This window comes from Hippichthys cyanospilos, chromosome 2 (assembly GCF_059441005.1).
Source record: "Hippichthys cyanospilos isolate Australia breed blue-spotted pipefish chromosome 2, RoL_Hcya_1.0, whole genome shotgun sequence".
Classification (NCBI taxonomy): domain Eukaryota; kingdom Metazoa; phylum Chordata; class Actinopteri; order Syngnathiformes; family Syngnathidae; genus Hippichthys; species Hippichthys cyanospilos.
Window position 1 is genome coordinate 29,411,011 of NC_142370.1, and position 21,423 is coordinate 29,432,433.

General features: G+C 37.9%; 1 protein-coding gene across 2 annotated transcripts in view; it reads left to right on the plus strand.

Moving 5' to 3' along the window:
• The window catches only part of pex14 (peroxisomal biogenesis factor 14), a 51,725-nt gene that overhangs the window by 7,671 nt on the left and 22,631 nt on the right, over positions 1-21,423 (plus strand). For both annotated transcript variants that reach the window (XM_088408959.1, XM_088408961.1), the window contains exon 3: positions 15,851-15,935. In XM_088408959.1, coding sequence (XP_088265085.1) covers positions 15,851-15,935 — 85 coding nt within the window. The remainder of the gene's footprint in view (positions 1-15,850; positions 15,936-21,423) is intronic.

Consider the following 21,423-nt stretch of genomic DNA (forward strand, 5'->3'; position numbering starts at 1 on the left):
AATTTTCAGAGTTATCAAAAGAATAGGTGTAAAAATGACCGCGGAGGTTCTTTTTATCCCTAATTATTCATATTTCCCCTTCATCACTTTTTAATATTCATTATTTGGAATTTTAGGGCTTGCTAGTTCCAGCACTCTCCAAATTAATTATTTGGGAGTCACTGATGATTCTCCTATGTTAACTCAATTCTGTCAGGAAACTAGGCTACCATTTAGTTAGTCAAGGGAACCTTCAGAGATCTTTCCTTTTTTCCTCTTTGCTCATTACTTTAATTGTAATTGTAACCCTTTATTGGAGTTGTCCGCAGTAAAGGAGAGTTATGGTCCGAGCGGGGGCAAGAGGCTCGGAGATATTTCATGATTATTGAGGAAGATGGTCACTAGGTGGCAGGCACTAGTCCGCCCTCTGTGTAATTACTGGGTGTGCAAGTGAAAGTGAGAAACTGCCTGATTTCTGACACGCAAGTTAAATAAACGGCGATACCACCTGACCTCACGTTGAGTCGATTCTGACAGATAAAAGTACACCAGAGCGAGATGATACCCAGCCCGTCTTTGAAAAGTCTAAGAGTTGTTTATACAGCACAACAGTCTCGGTGCATCATGTGCCGCTTGTTTCAGTGGTTAATGATACAGGAAGGGCCCTCAATTTTATTGTTGCTGTGTTGCACTAGCCCTCCCCAACCCACCCCACTCAACCCCGCAGCCAGCATCCTTAGAGGACTCGGAATGAATTCTCACTGTCATGTCCAAGGACGAGTGGCACAGGGTCAGCTAATTGCTTTTATGATTATGATTTCACGTCAGATTTATCGTGCGTGCTCAGCGCACATCTTGCTGCCGACATTGCTGCCTCGAATAAGGGAAAATGAGTTTACAGCTTCTGGGTGGGACTTTTTTGTTTAAGCGCAGGACGTACTTTTTGACTCATTAGGGGTGAATCACATCTACTTTTCCCGTTGAGCTTCTTTTTCACGTCAGACAATGCACTTCGCCGGCAAAGGAAGAATGGTTTTCGACATGACGTGAGCTCATTTTCAAGGCGTTGAGATTTTCTATTTTTCTAAGAACTTATTTTTATAAGCCGTAAATCTCTTCTTTGTCTGTGTTTGCAGATGAAATCACTTTGCTTATTCCCCTAATAGTGTGCCAAAATTACCAGTTGACTTCTTTTTGATGTTGGCAACTCCACCCACATCATTCGAAATGATGAGGCCAGATGATTCCAGCCCAGTTTATGAATTTGATCTATTTTGTGGTTTCTGCTTGTGCGGATCTGGACTTGGATCTGCTTTACCAACACAGCCTTTTATCTAGCTTTTTTTTTTTAATGAGAGAATTGAGAATCCTTTAATTCACCGAAAAGTTCACCGTACTGAAGCTGTTGTCATTTTTCCGTGGCTATTTGGTTTTAGCTGTTATTTTTGACCTAGCTTTGACCTTCCTGCCTGGGCCACATTGTGACTAGTTACAGATGTAGCTCAGGGAAATGTTTTTGGTCAGAGCTAGTTTTACACGAAATTTTGTTTGGAAACCATGTGTGAAGTCTGCGATTAAGCCAAATTCGATACAGTTTAATGTTTGTTTGGGAATGTGTTTTTCTGGTTTTGTCTCTGGATAGTAAACAGTCTGGTAACGATGCTGTAATTCCTCCTTGTCCCACAATTCAGTGAAGTGTCATAGTGTGTTTATTTGAGAAATTGTAGAAGTATGACACTGGTTTAATTGCACTATAGTCGTTTTGCTACAGTACTGTGGGGAAAGCGTCTTCACCAAGCTGAGCTTCGTTCCCGTTTCTGCTTTGTAATTACTTCCGCTTGATTTATCATCTTTTCTTTGTGTTTACGGTCGCAAACTGCTTGAGTGAGCGACTTGGTCGAAGAGTGGCTTGTCTCCTTGCAGCGAGGTTGGAAATCTCCTGATGAATCGGAGACGTCTACGCTGTCAGGACTGCTCACATCGCTCTCAGCCTCCAATGTCACTTTCAAGGCATAATTACACAAGTTGTGTTGATTAGTATGAGAAGCAATTACACCCGCTTTCCGCCGCAAAATGAAAATGTGATGGCTGTTGATTGACAGGAAGCATCCTGACTTTAATAGGTAAATGACTATGTTAATTCAGGTAGCGAGACCTTTTTATTTATTTGTCAGCATATTTTTTTGCTTGAATTGTGATGTCTTTTGAGTTTAATTGAACATTCCAACCGTAATTTCCCCCTCCATCTTTCTGCCCGGTAACTGAGATGTGTGTTCAAACGAAAACAACGGCGCTGCTGCTTTCTGCCCAATATTCAGAGATACCAAGTGTCGGATTTGGCCTCTCTTGTTACGAGTATTTGCTATGTGTTCCTCTGTTACGAAGATGTCAAAAACGCTCCTAAGAGGACAATATGTGGTTGCTTACATTGGAGCTCTCTCAGTGAGCGAATGAGTGGCTTATCACAGGCTTGTTCTGCAAGTACCGTTGCTTGTGATTTGCTGAGTCAATGTTTGGATTCTACCAACCAATCAAGATCGTGTTTGTTAAGGTCATCACACGTCTTCCTCTGTGTACAAATCTAGCTTTATGCCAATCTGGCTATGATGCGGGAAGCTCTGCAGCCATGTCTGGCTAGTGTTGTTAAACAGCAGCCGCTATGAAAGTCACTAATTGCTTCCATGTCAACGAATGGGCTCCATTTATATACATGTATCTCTGTCGCAAAAGAAGGACGAGCAGTAATTAACAGGAGCAAAGTTTGCTAAGCCATGCTAAATTGATAGCTAAGCTATCCTCAAATTTAGCACAAAATAGAATATTTGGCTTGACGCTACACTACAAATACATTAAAACGGATTATATATATATATATATATATATATATATATATATATATATATATATATATATATATATATTTTACTAAAGCTGAAAATTATTAGAAGTGGATTGGACTACAAATGATCTTCTATAAATATGCATTTTTAGACACCAACAATGCTAACAAAATGCCTACGCTAACTGGTTAGCAATATAGATTAGCATTAGCATGCTTGCGATTACTACATGGGTGTTAAACATAACACCCGCGGGCCTGTTCTGGGCTGCAAACGAGTTTAGTCCGGCGTGTGCGGTGATTTTGTAAAGTATAAAAATGAGCTGAATTGTTTTCAATATATAAAAAACTTGTGTTTTTTTGATTGATGTTTATGTTTTATTATTAATAGTGATGTTGTACTTGCACTATATTGGACAGTAATCAAAAAGAATAATACATTTGAAGTTGTTATTTTTAAGTTATTTAAATATATACCATGATTTTATTGGTCCAGCCCACTTGGAATAGATTTTTCTCCATGCGGCCCGCAAGCTAAAATTAGTTTTTACACCCCTAAATTACCATGGAAGGTCAACAAACAATGACGAGTAGTTGGTGCACATGTAATAGTTAGTGTCCTTAAAGTCACCAATAGATGACACTTTAGCAGTGCTCCATTCATAAACTTGCGACTAGAGATGCCTGTTAGCTGCTATGAGATCAATACTTTCCTGTATTCCTATGTTGTCGGCATGCCAGGTCCACTTTGCAAAAATCCAATTTTTTGTCACTTTTTAAATTGGAAATGATTCCAAACTCCTGCTGTCCACTGTTTTTTGGGGGAGTCTTTCTCCCTTGCCGTCATTATTGCAACACGGTGGGTGTCTGAAGGAAAGGTCTCTGTAGAAAAGGGTGGCGCAAACATGGTCTTGGCGGTGGTTCGGGGAGATATCTTTTTTCAACCTAATTTTAAAGTGAATTACCCTATTTGGTCAACTTTTCCCCCCCACAGCCTTCTACAGTACCATATCTCTTTTTGTTTATTTTGTTTTATTTAAATTAATTTTGTTAGTACACCACATAATCTCATATTGTAACGGGTCTGTGAAAAAAAAAAAACTACATTGTCTACAAAGTATTTATTTCCATGACATTATTGAATAAACAAAAACTAAGAAGGCTGTCATTTTTTCTATGCAATATTCAAATTATATAATTATTTCATAAAATAATACTTGTGTTGTGTTTTTGGCACGTGTTTGTTTTGAATGAAACACAAATGTTGCAAAGCAAATGAAAATGTTCCTGACAAAATACCCAGATTGTTTTTGAGACGTGATGACGATCTGGCATCTCTGGGTTGCTAATCATTGTGAAAAACAAGGAAAAGGATAAAAATGGCACGAGTGAAAAACAAGGAAAAGGATAAAAATGGCACCTGATTTGAGCACTCTGTGAAAATGTGTTTTAGGCACTCCAGCTTTTGATATTAAAGGATAATTATTTGTAATTGACACTTTGAGTATTATTTTCCCCATTTCATATCCCTTCACCATAGGTTATTATCTGCTCATTTGTCGGCAAGCACCCAACAGTGCCAGATATTTCCTCTAAATGCTGCCTTTCCCTCAGTGCAATTTGTAAACCACACTTCTTAAAATTCTCCAGTCTAATTATGTAATTCATAGTAATGCCTTTTGGGCGAGTTTTTAATTAAAGAATCAATAGATAAGGCTAAGATGTAGTTAGCTTTGTACTAAATTAAAAAAAAAAGTATTTACCATACATACGTGCAAGCTTTTATTCCATGTAATGTAGATATCTGCATTGAGAGTGACCATTTAAATCATAATGACATTTGATTGGCCCGCCACCAATATCATATTTCTTTCTTTGTGTTCCAAAGTTGGGCTAATCAAGTAATTTCCTGTTTGCCTCGTAGCACCTTCTAAAGCCATACGTGCATAAATACCAATAAAATAATTTGTTTTTGCAATCCATTCCTCGTAGTAATTTATAAAGATTGAACAGGGACCGCGCAAGTTGACAAAATGCTTCTGCGTCACTTCGGAAATATATGGTGGGATATAAATGATGTACTTTATGTTGGCTGTTCTAGTTGAACAACTTAGTCCAATGCAATGGGCGTGGTGGAAGTTGAAGTGAGATTTGACATTTTTTTCAAGCCGTAATCAACAAAATTCCTAGGTGCGCAATAATATATTTGTCTGAAAGCACATGAATGTATTGCTGGCATAAAAGGAAGCATATACACTAATAATGTAAAATAATTGAGTAACTTCATTAATAACATAGTGACTAATAGTTGTGTCAAGATTGTAATATCAGCGATATGGCAACAAAGACTATATTGCAGATCTTATATCTATATTTGTTTAGGGATTTTGGAATTATTTTCCCTCCCGTTGTTTTGTGAAGTTAATTGCCTTCCTAACAACGTTTTCTTTGAGAGAGTGGCAAAGTGGTAATGGCTATTAATTAATGTGTCAGTTTTCTGGTTTTGATTAAAAATAATGAAAGCAAAATGCTAATGGGATTTCAGCGTTTCTCAGTGTATGGCGTCCTGAGATTGCGGTTTTATCTGGGCTATCTCAAGTAACGATAGCGCGTGCTAATAAATTAAGGGTAACATAAAAATGGAGCTCGTCGTCTTAAAATAAATCATCTTAAAACTAAAGCGCGCATCAGTGTAACTTATGCGGCCTAATTAGCCTCACTTCAGATGTATTTTATTAAAATGCTCAGTCTTGTTAAAAATGAATCTCCTATCGCTATAAAATTCCCCTTTTGTGTATACAATATAGCTCTGTTGTCTTGCCAGTAAAAAAAAAATCTGTTTTTGAACGCAAAGTGGCACAAGTGTAGTTCCGGCGTGAAACAGCATGGCACTGAAAAAACAACCATCCCCTCTAGCTCGCCTAACAATTATTCAACGTCTCGGCTTCCCCATCATCGCCGGATTGTCAAGACTGTCAACGTCTTGTTAATGCAGTGATTAACATGAATATTGCATTTGTTTTCTACTGCAGCTCTCCTGGCACGGCTATTTTGCTTTCTCTTTGATTAGAATCATAGATGGCTGCATGTATTGTAGCTGCCATGAACTTCTCGAGCAATCCGCATTGTATTTATTGCGCTAGCTCTGCAATAAATACAACCTGGATTCTTTTTATGGGTGGTTCTGGCAGTCTGCAATCTGATGGAAAGTGTGCGCCTCTCTTTGGTTGTCCCCGAAGCCCAAACATGACTTGGTAACATAATGCTCTTAGTATGTTTACTTGTTTGAGCTGTCCGTGTTTTTTTTGTTTGTGGGTCTCATCTGTCTTCTTTGGAGAAAGTAGGGCGGGGCAATAAATTGAATTGATTTGATCAATCCCGTTTTTGGAAAATTGAAGCGTTGAAAGCCAGCTAAATCGAGATATTGTAAAGGTGTCAGGATTGCTAATTACTTCATCGAGGCATTTAAAGGGGCCTCCACTTATTTAGCTAACCTTGGTGATAAAAAGTTCATATTTTGTCTATAGTTGACCCTTTTACTACCAATCACTTTTAGTCATTCCTTTAGCTTAACATTTGAAAATGTTGGGAAAAAACATAAGTGTGTACCTCACAAAAATGATCAATCTTTGTTAGTGAATGAGTTTATTTAATAACTACATTATTTTTCACGTATTATTACTCGTATTTATAAGTGTATACTTCAAAAAACATTTTTTTCCACTTGCTGTCGACTGAAACTGACATCACATGTTGAAGGACCAACAGGTGAATCATGATTGGTCCTGGTGGGTTTTTTGTTGTTGTTTTTTTTAAGTTGATAGCAAGTAGAAAAATGTTTATTTTCAAAGTGTTAATTGTTTATGTTAATTTATTTAAAAAAAAAAAAACTTCCTACTGCTAAAAATGGTCAAATAAATGTTAATAAAAAATAAAATAAATGCTCTAAATGTTAAATTTGTTTAAAATGATTTAAAATCAGTATTCATATTTTGTCTGAATATTTTTCCCTTTTTTTGTATTAAATAAATCAAACCTGATACTGTACCTAAGTACGTACTGTGTAATGGGGGACGCTTTTGATCTGCTCTTCATAAAACTTAATTCTGAATTGATGAAATTAGGCGTGCCGTGCTTAGACGTGTCACGTCTAAACAAAACGCCACACTTGTGACTTTCTGCCATTTTACAACAATGAGATCATCAGTGCGGAGCCTGACCGGTTCGGATAGGTTGAAATGAGGAATGATTATTTGATGTGACGAGCTGTCGTGTCGGTGCACTCCGGCGGGGGCTTAAATAGAAGAAAGATAACTTCTAATTCTGTGAGCCCGGTGATTGTTACTTTCCGATGCCGTCAGCACTACACTCCTTTGATGCTTAACCCGCTCCCATAGGTCACATCCTCACAAATAGCTGTAGGCCTCTAGTAAGGGAGTTTACCACCATTTTTTTTCCTTGAGTCTGTGTTCTTTGTCTTCCGCCTCTTCTGACGGCGATTGCATTCTGACTTAATCCGCCGCTGTAGATATGCCATTGTTTTGGCAAGTGTGTCTAAATGTTTCTGACAAGACTATGTCAGACAGGCCACAAGGGTACCGTCATCCCCTTCTCCTTTGGAAACACGTGTACCGCTCTTAACCAGTAGATGGTGATGTTAATCCTTTCCTGATCCAGTCTGGCCTCAGTGTGAGTCCCCTGACACTATCCTTCCTTTCTCTACCCGGGTATGCTCTAAGAGAGGAACGAAAGCTCTCACCCATGTGTGGAGGGTCATGCCACCAATTCCTGCCCCTTTGAAGACCATGAAATTGGTGATCCAGGACACACGATTAGCTCGCTCGGCCTATTGACTGGCGAGGGGGTTGACGTGTGATTATAATGTCACGGGAATGTCACAATCTGTCTGGTTGTCTTTGTTAGGACTATGTCGCCAGGTTGGCGCAGCGTACCCCAAGAAATAATAATTTGATCAATAAAAGGACACTTCCCTGCTGTCACCGGACTCACCATTGTAGTTTTATTAGTCGATTTGGCAGGTGACAGGACGGCATACACGCGAGCCAACTTTGTTGTTTGTGCGTTTAGAGGATAGGCTTGTCGCAGTAAGTTGCCTGTGACGAAGGCCTCGGTTCTCCCGACACCGCGACGCAACTTCTGCGGTGTGTCTGTTGGACGCAAGCTTCACAATGTTTGCTGCCGGTGCCGCTTGCGTTTCGCCTCAATCAGCTAATTGAATGTGAAAGCCCGCCGGGCCTTGATAATGTGAAGGACAACACACAGTGCGGGGTCGGGCTCAAGAAAAGCCGGCGTGGTTTATCTGGCCGCTTTAATATCTAATTGTCAAATAATCAGACCTGATCAAATACACATGACTGGATAAAAAAAAAACGTGGTTTCCATAAGTTTGTTTTGGGGAGTAAAAACACATGGCTTCAAAATCGTCTTAATGTGGAACTTGTTGGCGATGCCAGCCCACATTATCATTCCAATGTAGACCCTAAAACATGTTTTTAACTTTACCCTTGAACTTAAAAGTCGGAGAACATAATAAAATAGTATGTAATGATAAAATAATAAATGTTGTTTGGAGATTTGCATGCAGAACGTTGCAGAAAACAAATGTTATTAATTTGAGAGTGCTTTTTGAAGTTAAAAGAAAAAAAAAAGATTCCATCAGGGTGAACATTTATTTTTGAGGAGTTAATCAAACCTAATGTTTTGATGGCCGTTGTGTAACTTTTGTGTGCGCAAAATACAATAAGAAACATTTGGTCCCTTCACCATAGGTTTTTATTTTGTGTCAGTTTTGTTCATTGTTACTTGAAGATTTTTCATCTGTTATGCATGTGTGTTTAAGCTGCATTTTGGGTACATTCCTCTGATCAAAAGTTACATTGGTATGTCTGTTCCCTCTGCTGACTAGCACATTCTATCTGTCACAGAATATCATCATTGACTGTTTGGGGGGGGGGAGAAAAAGAAAAGCTTCAAATTACAGGAAAGAGGCACTGCATTAAAGAACAAAAGAGATCGATGGCAGTACATTAAATTTTATGCGAATGGAGGAAAAAAAAAATCAACTAATTAAAATTGATTACTCCTGCTTTGTAAATGTGTTTCTGAATTAAATTATTGTATGAAAACATTTTGACCAATTGAGGAGCTGAGGAAGTATCCATTACTGGATTGCAGCTGAGAAGAGGCCGGAATGTTTTGTGGTGGCTAAGTAGTTTGTTGTGCTCCATTGCTACTCCCCTCCTGCACCCCCGACTGCTAAAGTGCCACGGGTTAATATCTGATGACCCTCATATCTCAGAGCACCGCCCGGCTCATACTTTGGGCCTTTTACCTAAATTAAAAGGAATTTGTGGCCTATTTAAGCCTTTTTGTCCAAATCTTATGAAGTCTCTTTATCTAATACATTCACGTGTCTCGGGACAGTCGTTTAGTAAGGGCATACCCAAGACATGAGCGCAATTTGCCCGAATTGCATTCTCAAAACCAGAAAATGTCAAGCCCCGGTTACAAAAAACTGTTTTGAGACGAAATGAAAACCGATACAAAACTTGGCCACCAGTGTTTATTGTGTGTAAAAACCTGAACAATTTTTCAAAAACGCAATGTTTTTTGTCTCGTTGTCACATGTTGACACTTCAAGTGTTGATGCTCAAATCATGATTTTATTCATGTCTGGTTGGTCTCATTACCTCCTAATGTGACTAATCTTTCGCCAAAAATGGCCTCGGACTTGAAAAATATGAGAAAATAGTCAGTTTTCACTGAGGTTAAAATCACTTTTATTAACACATGTCTTTTTGAACACTTTATTAATTTTGTCAAGCACAAAATTACACTGTAAATTTTACGTGAAATTCAAACCTCATGTCAATCTGCTACATCCATAAATGTGTTGCTTTGCATCTTTGCATACTTTAAATCTATGAATAAGCATAATCCTCATCTCTATTTCATTATTTTTTATGTTATTTTCTCAAGTGTTAAATTGGGATCTCTGGCATTAGGTTTTGTTCCAGTTCATGTGGAAATGTATGTTTGTAAGATAAACAAAAGTACTTATTTGTATCTTTGCAATTTGAGCAAAAGATCATTTTTGAACCCTTAAAAATGCTATTTCAAGTTTAATTTGAAACAACAATGACAAAATAAATCGGTAAGGATATACTACTTTAGGCCTTGTCTACACGTAACCAGGCTTTTTAACCAGGCATAATCTCCCCGTCTTTGTGTGTGGTTTCATTCATTTACAAGCATGCCAAATCACTATGCTGCAGTGGTGTCGCCAAATTCTGTCCAGTCAGAAAAAACGTCAGCCTCTGAAATGTCCAATCAGAACAAACTTCTCTCTCCAATCGGAAATGCATATGTGACGTCACTAGTGTCTAAGTCTTTTGGTGGAAAAAAGTAGCGTGTTCAAATTTCCGGTTTAAGCTTGTTACACGTGAACGCGAATCCGAAGGATTTGACAAATCTCCACTTTGGTAGAAGATTTGAAAACATTTGGTTTTGGGCACACAAGGAAACCCGGAGACATTTGGCGAAAGTTTGCAAAAACCACGGCTCGGTGTAGACTATGCTTTAGTCGCAAGTTGCGTTTGAAATACTGTATATCCAACTCATTTTTCACAGATGGAAAAGAATATTTGTCTTTGTGTAATCATGTTATATTACCTGTGTGAATGTGTTTGAATAATCGCTATAGTATGGACTATCACTGCTGAAGTCGATGCTAGTTCTCTGTTGCATTTGAACGTTATGCTCCATTTATTTTAGCTTTAGTTCTAACCATTGTTTGAAAGGGATTCTTGTTGTAAATTTTAATTATAAAAGGTGTGTTTCTTTTTGTTATATATTTAGTTTTGCTTTAAATTCCAGCAAGGGGTTTCATTTAATAGCTTCAAGCAGACTCAGGAATTACACTACATGTGGTACATGCCTGATACTCAAGCAACATGGTGCATTCAAGGTATTTTCACAATGTCCGGAACTTGTAAAGCGACCTCGCCGCTCGACACATGATTTTTTTTTTTTTTTTTATGTTTCAAAGATCGTGAGAATCACTGTTACGTGACACTAGCTTCATGTTAGTTTTCCACAACAACTACCAGAACTTTCCCTTACCAACTTCCGCTGTGATCTAATGTCTCGTGGTCTAAAATGTAGATATGTCCAAAACTGCATGTAAAAATAGTTAATTACGCAACTTGGGCGCTCAGTTTACGTTTTAGTCTTTTATCATCACTTGTGTCTCTTCCGCAATGGCCAATTTCTTTATACGACGAGAATATGAAGTTACAAAATTCAAATACAGCAAATGTTGCAATTTTTTATGCGCTACATATCTTTTTATGTGATAAGAGGGTGTGAAAAAACAGGACATCAAAGGCATCATTCAGTGTTGATGTTGCAATTGTTGAGGTTTTTTGATGTATTTTTAAACTCGTCGAACAGATAAATTGACCCATTATATTGAATCAGTGTTACATTTGAAAATATAATTTTTATTTTTGTCTATTTGTGGTTTTACTGTTTCATAGACCTTGGTGAATCAACTGTACTTTTACCCGTCAATTATTCTTACCACTCAGCCTTTCCATATTTCTGATGATAGAGTGCTCACAGGCAAACCAAGCCGAATGGAAACTTTGGCCAGTGGTCTGAAGGGAGGGAACAAAAGTAAAATTTCCGTCTAGCTCTCTTTGAAAAATTGCATAATCCCAGTTTGATATCCTGATTGAAGCTTTGCCCCTGGCCGTCAGTGATACGCTGTTGTATGTTATTTTTAAACCAAAATGTCAATTGGGTTTTCCATTGTGTGTTTCGTGTATTGAAATGGTGACTTTGACCTTTTAATTCTCAAACGTCGGGCGTCATTCAATAAAAATTGACCACATTCTAAGAGCACAGGATATAGACATAAGTTATTTACACTTTTGCTTTTTAGCAGTTGCAGGCTAGAATAAAATATATATTTGACCGGTTTTCTCTTATTTGTTATATGCAGGTGATGAATTTTAGTCAGTTGTGAAATTTTCTGTATTTGTCCCAAAATAGTACTACAAAGCATATTTTCGACAAATATAATGCTGACAAAATAACCCTTTACAATTTAATTTAGAACTGGAATTTAGTCTTTGCCTGTGGTTTTCTTGATAATCGCAAAAAATACATAAATAGCAACAACAATGTACTGCTAAAAAAAACTGGCTTTAGGCATTCTTGTTTTCTTTTGTCTGTTAGATGTAATGCCTTCAGTGGTACCTAGCATTAAAATGAAGAAGAAATTGAAAAAAAAAAACATGGTCTGGTATTCTTTTTGTAGGACTGTGTAGTGTGCTCTAGCTTTCTGATTTTTAACAGGGTCAATAGTTCTCTATAGCTGCACCCATGAGGCATTGCTTCCTCCGCTAAAGGTCATTTAAAGGTGGGAATGATGTCACAATTCGAAAAGCATTTGCAGCCCGTCATTTAAAAGAAGATACAAGAGAGCTGTTAGCTATATCAACCCGTCAGGCGAGTGAAAGAAACGCAATAATTTCACTTCAACTTAATTTCTTTTTAGGTGTGCTCTTGCATCAGGAAGGTATTTGGTTTAGTCATACAAGACAGCTAATGATGAAAGCACACAATTAATCGTGTCATTTTTCACTCCCTCACTTTCTCTTGCTTTTGCTACTCCTAATATGTGTTTAGGGCTGGAAATGTGAGACCGGTGTAACACAATTTTTGTCCATGTCTATCAGTCTATTATCATATCAGGGGCACTTTTCCATGAATGTACAGGCCAGGGCAATTGGGAATTAATTGATTCACACTGAGACCAAATTCTATACTTGCTAATGACTTCCTTTTAGCCCCCTTTGCACCTCCCAGCTAAATACTACATTCGTCATGTCATCCAAAGTAAGAAAACGTTCAGTTGTAGAGTAGATCTCAGATTAATGATAAATATGACTTAAACTGCTTAGGGTGAATCTTTAACACTTCCAGGAGTGCACAAACATGTCGCAAAGCACACAGAGAAATTATTGTGTGAAAGTTGAACCACAAAAGGATTACCTCAACACAAAAAAAGCATGTAGTTTGTTTGTATTTTTTAAACCGCTTGCATGGATTTCCCCCACCATGCGGTCTGAGCTTAAGCACATTTGATTCTCATCTAGCACAAATCAACACATTACACTTCTAATTTTGTGCAGTGTAGCGCAAGTCTTGTCCAATTCAAACTCAATAACATGGCTGTAATCCTGTTCGCTCATCAACTTCACTCACGGTAAGTGTGTTGGTTAATGGTCTCTGCTCCTCTGATTGAGTTTTTGCCTCTTTTTCAGCTTTACCTCACACTTTAATGGATATCTGGTTTGCAATGATTATTGCCCTTAACCTGAAGCGCTTGGGCTGCATTAGCAGGAAGAGCTTGACAAAAAAATGTGGTAAAAATAAATATGCTCGTTTTTATCATCGGCGCAAATTGTCATTATTTTTGTTTTAGATTGTGACAAAGGCAAACATCTTGTATTGTTATCCACCCCACCTCCCGAAAGCCCGGTTGTGCTACCCAACACTATAAATGAGATGATCCATAAGTCAATAACAAGACAAGACTAAAATCCGTGCAATGTGGTTATAATTGATTGAGATGTCTGGGTGGAACTTGTTTAAAGCTTCTATGTCATCTGCTAAGAAGTGCACTTTTCCTTTCCCTAAAGATCTACCGCTAACCAAATGGACATGTGCCTCATTAGTTTGCTGCTGAGCTAGCCTTGGACCTTTCATACATATTGTGCTTTTGACGGTTAACACGGCCACAATATTTTATTAATATTACTTCCTGTAAGAGCATTTTTTTTCTTTTCCGGGCTAATATCAATGATTAGTTATGGAAGTGCTGACCAATATTTGGAACCGATGTTTATATGTAGTAAAAGGGGGAATTAAGGTGTGAAAATGGAAAAGAAAAACAAATAATTCTTATAGACAGCAGAGCAAATTTTACTTTAATTGTACCTGCATTTACTACAGTAATAGGTTTTTCTAAATTTCAACATTACTGAAATGTTAAACTTCCCTTAAATTTTGTTTGAATTGGGCAGCGTGAATGCATTACATAGTTTTAACATAGACAATGTCATTGACTCGCAGTTTCTTAGTGTTCTTAATAAGTGATTGCATATTATTTGGTGCGGTGTGTTGACGTTAGTAGTGATGTAATGACATACCATCAAGAGTAACGCTATGAAGGCCAACTTCAAAATAAAAGCATATAACGGCCATTGCATTAACATCCATGTATTATTTGGTTTACTTATTTATAATAATAAAAACAATAATAATATTATAATAATTTTATGTATGTATGTGTGTGTTGTTATTCAAGTCCTTGGGTGTCATACAGTATCCCCTTAGGACTTAAAAGTGTATTTTTTTTTTTCTTTCTCTGGAAATAAGGACTTAATTATTCTCAAAGGTGACACTTAATCCTTAAATATATCCTTCAAAGGTCACATACATAATAAACCAGAAAAGGATTTATCGAATTTGTAATTAGCGTGGACGGTAGAATCCCATTAAAAAAAAAAAGCTTCATAGTTTGATCATAAATAGGGGATATTATTGTTAAAATGAAATTGTAATGAAACAATTAAATTCTTCACAACTATGTTTTGTGAATGAGGGCAAAAACCTCTAAACCCTTAGCCAATACTTACAATGTATATATCCGTTTGGGAGTCTTGTACATCAAGACCACTCTTTTACATCATTACTGTTTATTTGTCTAGTAAATACAATTCTCTTGCACATATGGTCAATTTTAATAGATATAGTCGCATTACTTAGGACGTGAGAGAACCTCCGTTGGATTCCTGGATACATTTTATGTATGTACCCTCTTATATTAAAATATACTAAATTCGCTTTGACCTTAATTGCAATCTGCACACACTAATGAAAAGTCAAAAATACTTCCATAAGATCCATGAATTTGATAGCCTTGTGTGTGTTTGTCACAGAAATCGAGCTTGTTACGCAACGGCCCCTTCTCAAACACCCTCCAGACATGTTTAAACGGGTGCGCTTTTGGATTGAAATGGGTGCGCACGGCACACTATATGCAATCCATTACCCAAAAATGAATTACTACTTGGCAGGGCTCTCAATCACTTTGTATCTTTCAACACTAAAAGAAAAGAAGAGTAATCAAAACCTTTCAACCTATTAGAGGGATGACTTCTCCATTGAATCACAGGGACCACAGGTGTGATAATAAGTCATCTAAACCTCATCTCCCGTTGTTTCCCCCCGTTCTCTGACTTCTTACATATTTATCCATTTTCCCAGGCCTCCACCTCATGCGGCCCACTTCAAATCTCCTGTTTAATGCAGTTTGACGGACGATTCCCCTACCTCCCTTCTTCCAATTCTTGGAAATGCATACTCGGACGGAAAATTAAAGTTCATCTCAAAGGAAAACATAATAGAATCGATGAAAGCAGTGCACTTAAAACTTTTGATGTTCTGATGCTATTTAACTTTCTAGTGCATTAACGTTTCAAGTCATTACAACATTGAGGCGGTGTGATTTGATCACGGTGGGTTTTTAACTGGAAGAATTACAGAGGTTTTCAGCCTAGGATTCTAAAGTTATTAGATACAAATGATCACCTCTGCATTAAGTATAGATTTTCTTTCAGTGCGCACTTAAGAATGGAAGTTTGTCTTTAAGAGGGTAATAGCAAATTAAGCTCCATACTCCATTTGTCCAGCACTCCTTGATGGGCTAATTTTATAACTGCTGATTTGGTCATTCTCTCCATTTACAGTGGCTTGGAAGTAGTCAGGTGGGCTCCATTATTAGCAATCTCCGTTAAAAGGAAGCCACTCATTGGCCTTTCTGTTTCTTTCGAAACTGAGAACAAATACTTGTCTTTACCAGTCGCGTGGAAATTGAAAATGCTCACTTTCACGTGGATTTCAACATTGGCCTTGTGTTTGTCTTTTGTCTGTTTTTAGGTTTCTACTGCGATCAAATTTCTTCAGAATCCAAAAGTACATCAGAGTCCTTTGGCCACCAGAAAAGCCTTCCTAAAGAAAAAAGGTAGGGGATTGCAACGCTCCAATGACATAACATCACGATGATTTAAAAAAAAAAAAAATATGAGAGCTATACAATGCAGATGAGTAAATGGTTCTTCATTTGTATTGGCAAATGCAGCAGGGTAGACTTCCGGTTATCTTCGTGTTTATGTAAAGTTGGTTGTTCGGGTGAAAGGTTAGGGCTGTTGCTCTGGGGGATCTAATATGGTCGATTTTTTTTTTTTTTTTTTTTAGCAACAGAGTGTATGATTCCGGCCCTGTGAATAAATGACACAACGGTTGGGTGTCTCCTTTGGGTTCAGGAAAAATAATATTGACAAACCCCCTCTGCATTTTCAATGGAATTTTCAATATTGCCTCCAGCATTTGAACCTTTTAACTTAATTTTACTCTTGCTGTAAATTTGAAGCCTTGCAGTTATTTTATGCCATTGACAGATATTGCTTTTAAAACAATGCAGACACTAATAAGTTCCGAAACTTATTTTGGATTTTTAAGTATAATGTGCTTAATATGTTGTGCTGTGGCACACAATTCAAGGATTCAAATTCAAGGATGATTGAAGTTTGGTTGGTTTTCAAAAAAGTTGTTAACTTAAGGGGGTGTGCTTCTGAGGACTTTTTTTTTTTTTTTTTTTAGATTTAGAGCATTTAAAAAGCCAAAAGTGAGTCTAAAAGCTCCATAGCTGGCTCAGGAACCTGAAACCGAATTAATGTTTGCTGCTGGTACGCTTTTGCTGGCTCTTGTTGCCTTTTGATGTTTGCGTATGTCGTAGTAAAGCTTGTTTGCTAGAATAGACCCTAACCCTAAAACAAGACCTTGTCATCAAACGTTTATACTACCGCACACTTTTCTTTCCTCTTTGTTTTAAAGTCTTTGCTGCAGTCGAAAAACTGTTTGCTGTTACTGCACTTCAAGTCTATGAAATATGTATGATGTTTTAATGCAGATTTATTTTGGAAAGTTATTTCCACTGTAGATCTGAACAAGAAGCCTCCTCAATTTGCATGTGGGCATCGATCTCAGGGAAAGACATTGTAAAGATGAGAGAAACTCCAGCAATGAAACACTAAGCACAGAGTACATTACCGTTTTGAGAGGGTAACTCTTCAGGCACTCAACAGTAAAGCTAGGAATCAAATCATTTATTTTAAGAAAGTGTGTACTCTGCAGTCTGATACTGACTTGACATCTTTAGTCTTTTGTTGTCTGACGAGGCTCCTGTGTTTTTTGCGGTTAAGGTTTTTTTTTTTTTTTTTTTTTTTTACAGTAGGTGCTCTGTTTATGTATGGCTTACTATGTTTTGGGTTTTATAACATCTGTATCTTCAATACTTGTATGCACGTGTGACATTTACAAGGAAATTGTCACAATGTCAATTTTCAGTATTCATGATTTTCTCATCAATTTTATAGATGCAACCACCACGGAGCTTCCTTACATATACAGCATTTATCTGTGGTGGACTGTTATAAATGAATTCAGGTGTGTGTGAGTGTGTTTCAAATTCCCGATTCATGGCATTTTTAAAAGAATCAGTTAATATGAAATCAAAAATCTAAATTCAGAATCGACTGCCGTCTTCTATGTCTATGGTTCTCATATGGTAGTACATGTATGTGAAAGCACTTCAGGAGGTAGTTGAGATTTTAACTCTGTTTCTGCAGGCATCAGCAAGTATAACTTGTTAATGCCTTGATAGAAACAGGACAGTGTAGCTGTTTTCAAATTAAGAGTAAATTACATGGAACATGAGGCAAGTTAGTGATACAATTAAATAGTATCTGTCACTTGAAATGCATGTGTAGAGGTAATCATATATCACATAGCCACTAAGTCCAGGGTGACCATGTGTCCTCTTTGAACAGGGACAGTCAGAAGTTTGAGTCTTTTGTCCCGGGTACAAAGGGATTTCGCTAGCCCCCTTCTTTAGTCAATATGTCAATTGTTTGGTCCATGCATATGTCAGTCACAACGTTGACATAGCGCTTCATATTATATACATCAATCTTTCCAAATGTGAGGTATATGGTGCCAATTGATTTTAATTTTAATGAAAAAACAGTGGTCACATTTACGGCTTGATTGCTACATGGAGAAGCAAAAAAAACAAATATTCTCTTGTACTTTCTCACATGATTGACTGGAGATACATTCAATGACTACTCACACGGTAGGACATCTCATATGTCAATAGAAACACTAATTCAATGCATCAAAAAGCAGTGACTAGTCCGTGAGGCAGGGGGTGCATTGAAACATTTTATTATTTATTTGACGAACCAAAAATTAGAGCAGCCTCATGCTAACCCAAGTTACAGAGGCAAATTTTATTATGATGGCACAACACCAGGACCAAGTAAAAAAAAAAAAAAAAAAAAAAAAGAGGGCTCTTGTTATCCAAGTTAGCATCTAGCATTAGTTCAAGTAATAACACAACCATTAGTCACCAGATTGACTAGCGATAACTTTGTTCTAAATAGTTCCCGGTGAGAGTTTATTGCATATTTCACAATCAGCAACCTAGCCGTGTCCCAGTTTTTAATTTTTAAAATCTGGTCTTCCAAACTAAGTCTGAAATTGTGCATTGCAGCGTAAATACAGCCTCAGTCCTCTCGCCATTTGATCTAGAAAGTCAAATGATCCTGCGTCTCCCACTGCAGATCCGTCAGTCTTAATTTCTAATACAGTTTAATGTCATATTTATGTAAATACCTCTGGATTTTACTTTATATTAACAGCCAGAAATGTCAAAGCACACATAAAATGAAACAATACTATCTCCGGGTAGAGTGGAATTTAAATTGGATTCCTCTTGCTGGCAATATTTACGCTGGACAGCTGATGAAGGGGAAAATGGGACCCACTTTGATTGCATGTTGCAGAATCCTTACACAATAATCTTGCTCGTGCATATTATTTCACTGCACATTTGTGCCCTAATATGCGCTGAAGGATGCCTCTGTGGTCATATCTCCCCATTTTCAAAGACATCTTAATAGTTTGCTTTATTTCAGTGTTCATTGAAAAATATAATTTCTGCTTTCCCTCAACTGTCAATTCCGGGGTATGAATTGGCAATTATGCAGTCCAATATTTGTAGCTGCCCTCTCCGAGTCCTTGTTGAATGAACCGGCTGAAAAATTGAAAGTTTGTCACCTCGATGTCATATGAATCCTGATATGAAACAGATACATTCTTTTTTCTTTGCAAAGGGAGTTGGGAAATGAATTGCACGTGGGTCCTACGTTAACTGAGCAATTTTGCCTCACTGGCACCACCATTAAATGCGTTTTACCGTTTGACTGGAATATTATGTGATGGCGTCTCATTTAGGAGATTACGCTGTCTTCGCCCTCAACAATTAACACATGTAGGCACCAGTAAGTGTTGAAAGCCATTTCGGAGCCGCAATTTAGTCTCGACAATTAGCGGCTACACACTCATAATTAGCAAAAAAACCTCATTCTCAGGACTAAGTCAACAACGTTCCCATCATGTCTCATGTCACTTTGACCGAGCCTCAGTTGTACCGAGTTTGTTTCTGAAGCTCTTTCTTTGCATGTAAAATAGGTAGGGCCGATTTTCTTGAAATTACATGTAATTGATGGCCCGACTTGTTTCTTTTCACTGGTGCGGCCCTTTGCTGTGAGGTCACAGAATAATAATAGATTTCACCCTGAGTAGAGGGCCATCCAGTGAGGGTCACGGAGAACATAGGTAGGCAGTTGGTCTATTACTGTACTTGGTATGAAGGTAAGGGTAAGGATAAGGTTCATCATCCCACATATTAATGGGATGCTATATGTAAGTGGGGTTATGTGACTCACCTCTCGGACAAAAATGACAATGACCAAGGCCTGCAAAGAAGGTAAAGGGATTGATGTGGTTATAAATTACTCCACGGCGCCACCTAGTCGAGGCCTTGCCTACTTTGTCATCAGTAGGGCGATAAAAGCAGGGAAATGAGAGCAGTCTCCTCTTTTTTTTAATACATAAATGAATACCCTATGAGAGCGTGTGCCGTTTTCTAGCGGCTGTATCAAACTAAAAGGACGCGAAGGGCCATCAGCGCAACTTATTCAACGTGTCAATGTTACGCTCCGCTCCTTAATATCCTCTTGACCTTCTTCTACTTGGCATCATTTGTAACATTGATCTTTGTTTGAAAATATATCCAAAATCTAATTGCTCTCAAGGCCCCCTAGAAAATGCGTTCACCTTTTACCCAAAATATTTCAGCCCACAATTTTCGTAATTGACCGTCCTGCCAAGGTCCTGACCCATAAAGTCCAGGAGTGCCAGAATTGGAGAAATTGATTTAATAAAAGAGCCCCACTGCCTCTTTGCCCTTAAAAATGCCGAGAGAATATGAGGCTGTGGAAATAGAGCTGTAAATAACCTGACGAGCAATGGGTTTTCCTTTAAATAAATACCGATCAGGTTTATGTTGAAAGACAATAGAAAACGTAGTCCAGATATGCAGTTTACAGTATTTATAGCTGTAATATCGAGGTGCCAGCACCGTAATTTCATGCCCCAATGAGAATGGCAAGGTCAAAGCAAATGCGTTGGCTGAGCATCTGCTAATACTGTGACTCATAAACAGGCACTGTGTGTATCAGGTGCACCAAATAATACAGTATAATGAAATACAGAATAGCTTTCCATTATTGTTCTTTTTTATGGTGTCGTCATTAGGTGTAATTTATGTCTTAAAAATTCATCACCCCCATGGGTCGATCTGAAATGGGGGTCCAGGGGTCATTCTACAGGTTTTGGAACCTCTAATAAATTTCACCAACCCTTTTTAGTCTTTCCTTTTATATGTAAAATCTTGTTCTCTTTTCTGCAGGATCTAAAGGCTGCTTTCATTTCTTGCCGCTGTGTTCAAAATGATCAGCACCAACAGCTCAACTTTGTAGCTGTACTTTGACCAGAGAGCTTAATCTTTAGAGCTTTACTTTTTTTATTTTGATTTGACTTTCATTTTCTTATGAATTCATCACTGCTCAGTCATTAAAATTTGCATTCGTTAAACTCGCGAGGTGGCATGCATACCTTTAGGTTTCAAGGGAAAAGCAAATCTAAATGTCGAGTGAAACGGAGATCTATGCTCATTTCACTCAATACTCTGCCACCATATTGTCTGCTGTGGTCAGATGAATCCAGGGACACATTATTGCTTATTTGACAATGCAATCTGACTGCACAAACTCAGCAAATGGTGCGCACCACTTCCTGGCACTCAGAACCTTATGTAGACTACAGGATGGCAAAGATTTGTTGCCGATTATTCAACCGTTGGGTGGCTCACTGGCGCGGTGGTTAGCATGTCCGCCTCACAGTTCAGGGACCCGAGTTCAAATTCAACTCGCTTTCCTGTGTGGCGTTTGCATGAGCCCGCGTGGGTTTTGTGCGGGTACTCCGGCTTATTCCCACACTCGAAAAAAAATGCATGGTGGGTGTATTGGACATACTAAATTGTC